General features: G+C 49.1%; 1 protein-coding gene across 1 annotated transcript; it reads left to right on the forward strand.

Annotated features, from left to right (window-relative positions):
* Positions 1-1,256: 1,256 nt before the first annotated feature.
* LOC103591241 (serine protease 44-like) lies at positions 1,257-4,532 on the forward strand. Its single transcript, XM_008573656.1, has 5 exons — positions 1,257-1,506; positions 1,859-2,015; positions 2,377-2,642; positions 3,466-3,620; positions 4,305-4,532. Exons 1-5 carry the CDS (start codon positions 1,257-1,259, stop codon positions 4,530-4,532), a joined length of 1,056 nt encoding a protein of 351 aa, XP_008571878.1.

Genomic DNA, 4,532 nt, shown 5'->3' on the forward strand with positions numbered 1-4,532 from the left:
GACAACACCAAGTCAAGGGGTAAGATCCCCTTACAGGTCATCTTAAAAAAAAAAAAAAGATACTGCCAATGTGGGGAATCAGGGGGAAGTGGTGGATTAATAGGTACCAAGCTGCAGGTAGATAGGAAGAATAAGTACTGGTGTTCTAGGCTGATTAGGGCTAATATTACTATATTGTATATTTCTAAATAGATGGAAAAGAGGATCTTGACTAATCACCAGAAAGAAAAGAAAAATGTTTGGGGGATGTATATATTGCCTACTCTAAATGAATCATTGTACAGTTTATGCATGTATTTGAAACAATATACAGTACCCCACAAATGTGTACAATTAAACTTAAAATAAAAAAATTGAATAAAAATAATCTGATCAAGCCACCGACAAAAAAGAAAGAAAGAAAGAAAGAAAAACCTCCAATCTTTTTTTCCAGAGTGCTGTAACATTTTACATTCCCACCACAATGTATGAGTGATCCAATATCTCTGCATCCACGTCAGCATTTGGTGTTGTCACTATTTTTCATTTTAGTCAGTCTGATAGGTGTGTAGTGGTATTTCTGTGTGGTTTTAAGTTCCTTTTTGGTAATGGCTAATGATGTTGAACATTTTTTAATGCAAATACTGATTTTCAAAAAGGTAGCAGGATCATCCTTAACTCAGTGGTTAGTAATGTTAAGAGCAACATTTTTTTTTTTAAAAGATGACCGGTAAGGGGATCTTAACCCTTGACTTGTTGTCAGCTCCACGCTCACCCAGTGAGCTAACCGGCCATCCCTATATAGGGATCCGAACCCGTGGCCTTGGTGAGTGGGCCACGGGCCGGCCCCAAGAGCAACATTTATGTCAAGGAATTTTAATTTGTACTGCAAACGAGTGGGGGAGGGAGATTCTGGGAAAGGCCTGGCCTAATCTGAGCCTGGGGAAGGTCCGCGGTGCGGCAAGTTGTGGACGCATCTCTGTGGGAACAAAGAACGGTAGAGTGGCACCTACTCGGAAGCTGCCACTCTGTGGCTAGGGACCTAGGCCAGGGGACGTTGAGTGCCTGGGAGGAGGCCCTTCACTGACACGGACAGGCCTGAGTCCACGCAGAGCAGGGCAGAGAGAAGACTCTTCCGAGACAGGACTCCACAGCGCGGCCCTGCCCAGGCCCCGCCCCGCCTCGCGGGAGGCCCCTGTTCCCGCCAGAAGCGAGGGCAGGGCCGGGGCCGCCGCGAGGGGGCGCCACCAGAGAGGCTGAGGTCGCCGGCGGTCTCCATGGCGTACCCGGGGGGCGGCGGCTTCCTGGGCTTCCTGGCCTGGCTCCTGCTTCTTCAGCTCGGGATCAGCGACGCCCGGACGAGAGCGGCGGGCCCGCCGACCCCCTCTCCTCTCCCCTCAGGTGGCGGTGGCGAGGACCCCCTAGCGAGCGAGTGGGAGCCGCCCCTTGTAGGGGTTCCGGGACCCTCGGCGGCCCCCCAATCCGGGTGGAGCGCAGTGACCGCCGATTTGTATTCGTTTGCCTCAGGTGACTCTTATTACTACACGGCTCAGACAAACCACCCACTAACGACATCACCAGCAATGACCACAGGTACAGTGGCATTTACTCAGGTGATGTTTCTGGGCCATGCCTGATACAGAGTGGCTGGTCTGAGGAGGATGGGACCCTGCCCTAGGAGAAGAGTCTCAGGGGGTTGGGGGATGCTGAGGACCCAACCTGCCCTTGAGATCTGAGAGGGTGCAGCCATTCCCTGAGGAGCCTTACTGCCCTGGGGGTCTGAGGGGACATGGCCTTGCTTCGAGGGTGCTGAGGATCGTCTGGCTCTGGTGACGGTACAGCAAGCTGCTTTACCCTTCCCTTCACTGACCTGCTCCAGCATGTGGCCATAGGACTGTGAGGATAGTTGGTGGAATGCCAGCCCCAGAGAGGAAGTGGCCCTGGCAGGTGAGCCTGCAGATCAAAGATGAACATCTGTGCGGAGGCTCCCTTATCGCCAATCGGTGGGTGCTGACTGCGGCCCACTGCATAATAGGGTGAGTGTTTGGGGCTCAGGGTTTGGGGCCCTGATCAGGCAGTGTGACCTGGAGCCCGTCCAGACTCCCTCCCTGAGCTTCCTCTTCCTCAGCTGAAAAAGTGGGTGACAGCCCTGTAGTTTTTATTCAGTCTGGGATGGGACCTGAGGATTTGCATTTCTAACAGGTTCCCAGATGTTGCTGCTAGTCTGTGGACCACATGTGGAGAACCCATGGCTAGAGTGGTCAGGGGTCTGGAGAGGGGATGTGATTTGGAGGGAGGGAGGTGGCTGATGGCTGGCATAGGAAGATGGGACCAGGATGGGAAGCACTTATAAACTGTGGAAGCAGAATATATAGACCCTTCAGGATCTCCCTGCAGCCACGTGGAATACACGGTGAAGCTGGGAGACACAAACGTACGTCATGAGTCCAGAACAGCAGTTGTGGTCCCAGTCCGAGACATCGTTATCCATCAATATTATAATTCTATTGGATTAATTGAAAATGACATTGCCCTTGCTCTCCTCGACTTCCCTGTGAATTACTCCTCGCACATCCAGCCTGTGTGCCTCCCTGATAAGGCTTTCATGGTGCAAGCTGATACAGAGTGCTGGGTGACTGGATGGGGGAAACTAAGAGAAACAGGTAAGACTATGAAGCAAGACTATAGCAAACTTGGACCAGGGAAGAAGCTGCCTGGGTTGGCCTATGAGGGTACTTCAGAAAGTTCATGGAAAAATGGAATTGAAAGATAATATGAATCTTTCTGTGAACTTTTCAAGTACTCTTGTATATGCTAAAGGGAGGGACAGGGAGGCAGATTTTCTAGAAAGTGGGTAAGGGAGGAAGGTGGAGAAGATGCCGCTAGGAAGTAATTTAACAACGGGTTATGAATTTGTATTGGCTTGTCAGGACCTGGGGTCTTGGGTGCCAAGCATGGTGGGTTTTCTCCAGGATGGGTTTTAGCTCAGGGGCTGATGAACTGTCTGCCAATATAAGCTGCACCTCCCTGGAAGTACCTGCCTTTGTAGACAGGGAGCTTAGGCCAGAGAACTCTCAGTGAGGCTATAGGGCTTCCTATTCTGGGGAGAGGCTGAATTAGGTACCTTAAGGGCACTACCTGTCTGAGAGTCTGTGATCCTGCCCTAGAAAGTAAAGATGCTTTACTGGTGCATAGGACAAAAGATCACTATTACTAGTCATACTCAGAGGGACCAACAGTTTTGATTTCTTAAGCTGATATGGCTTGCCTTCCTTCTCCTGATTTGTACTTACTTATGCCTTGATTTGGATCTTACATCCTCCTCTTTTCATGTCAACTATGGGCCTCATTTCCTCCTGTGACAAATGAGATTTCCAATGCCTAAGAGGGTATCTCTGTGTGAATATACTTTAAGACCCAGAGTGGGCACAGGATACTTATGTACATCCACTCCACTCCTAAATCGTCTCTATGTAGATCCTCCAGAATTAGCACCCACAGAGCTTCAGGAGGCTGAGCAAAGTATTATTCGTTATGAGAAATGTAATGAGATACTCAAGAAAAAGACGTCAAGGAAGGTTGACTTGATCAAGAAAGGGACTGTCTGTGCCTATAATGACAAAGGAAAAGATTCCTGCCAGGTCAGTTCATGGGCCCCTTGCTATTCTGCATTATGGTTGTCTCCTCAAAGATTCCTCATCCCCAGGCAGTAGAGCCTGGGTTACCTCCTAGCCCCTCCATTCACCCTTATTCAAATTAAAGGGACTAGAGGAGAAGCCACCAAGGCTCTCCTGGGCTAGCCTGACCTGATCCTTCAGGAGAGAGTAGCTGGAGTGGGGGTGGTGTTGATCATGCACGTAATACCAATAAAACACATTCTGTGTTTTGAGCCCCTTCTATGTGACAGGCAGTGTACTCCGGTAAGCACTTTACTCATTATTATCTCAGAGCAGGTACATTTTCCAATCGTTTTTTTTTTTTTTTTTTTTGGTGGCTGGCTGGTATAGGGATTGAATCCTGGACCTTGGTGTTATCAGCACCGTGCTCTAACCAACTGAGCTAACTGGCCAGGCCCAGAGTAGTTACATTTCCGTTGTTTATATTCAGTTTTTTGAAACATCACTTTTTGAATAGGTACACAATTTTTATTAAAAGTTTTCCATTCTGAAATCTCATATTCACACAAACCTAAGGCTGGTAGGACCTTTGGGGTATTGGGGGAAGCCCCCTGTGTACCTGTCTCCCCAGTGCCTTGTAGTGCAATCTGCCTTCTCTGATGGGGATCCTATTCCATTCCTGCAGTTTGTTTCTTTCTCTTTCTCTAGGGAGATTCAGGGGGCCCCCTGGTCTGTGAATTTAATGACACATGGATCCAGGTGGGGATTGTGAGCTGGGGCATTGGCTGTGGTAAAAAAGGATATCCTGGAGTTTATACAGAAGTTAGTTTCTACAAGGACTGGCTCACTAGACAAATGAATCAAGCTTCATGCCTGGACTCAGCAGGCTTCCTCATCCTACTCCTGTGTCTGGTGCTGCCCCTGACATCCTGGTGA

The sequence above is a fragment of the Galeopterus variegatus genome, unplaced genomic scaffold (assembly GCF_000696425.1).
Source record: "Galeopterus variegatus unplaced genomic scaffold, G_variegatus-3.0.2 Scaffold947, whole genome shotgun sequence".
NCBI lineage: Eukaryota > Metazoa > Chordata > Mammalia > Dermoptera > Cynocephalidae > Galeopterus > Galeopterus variegatus.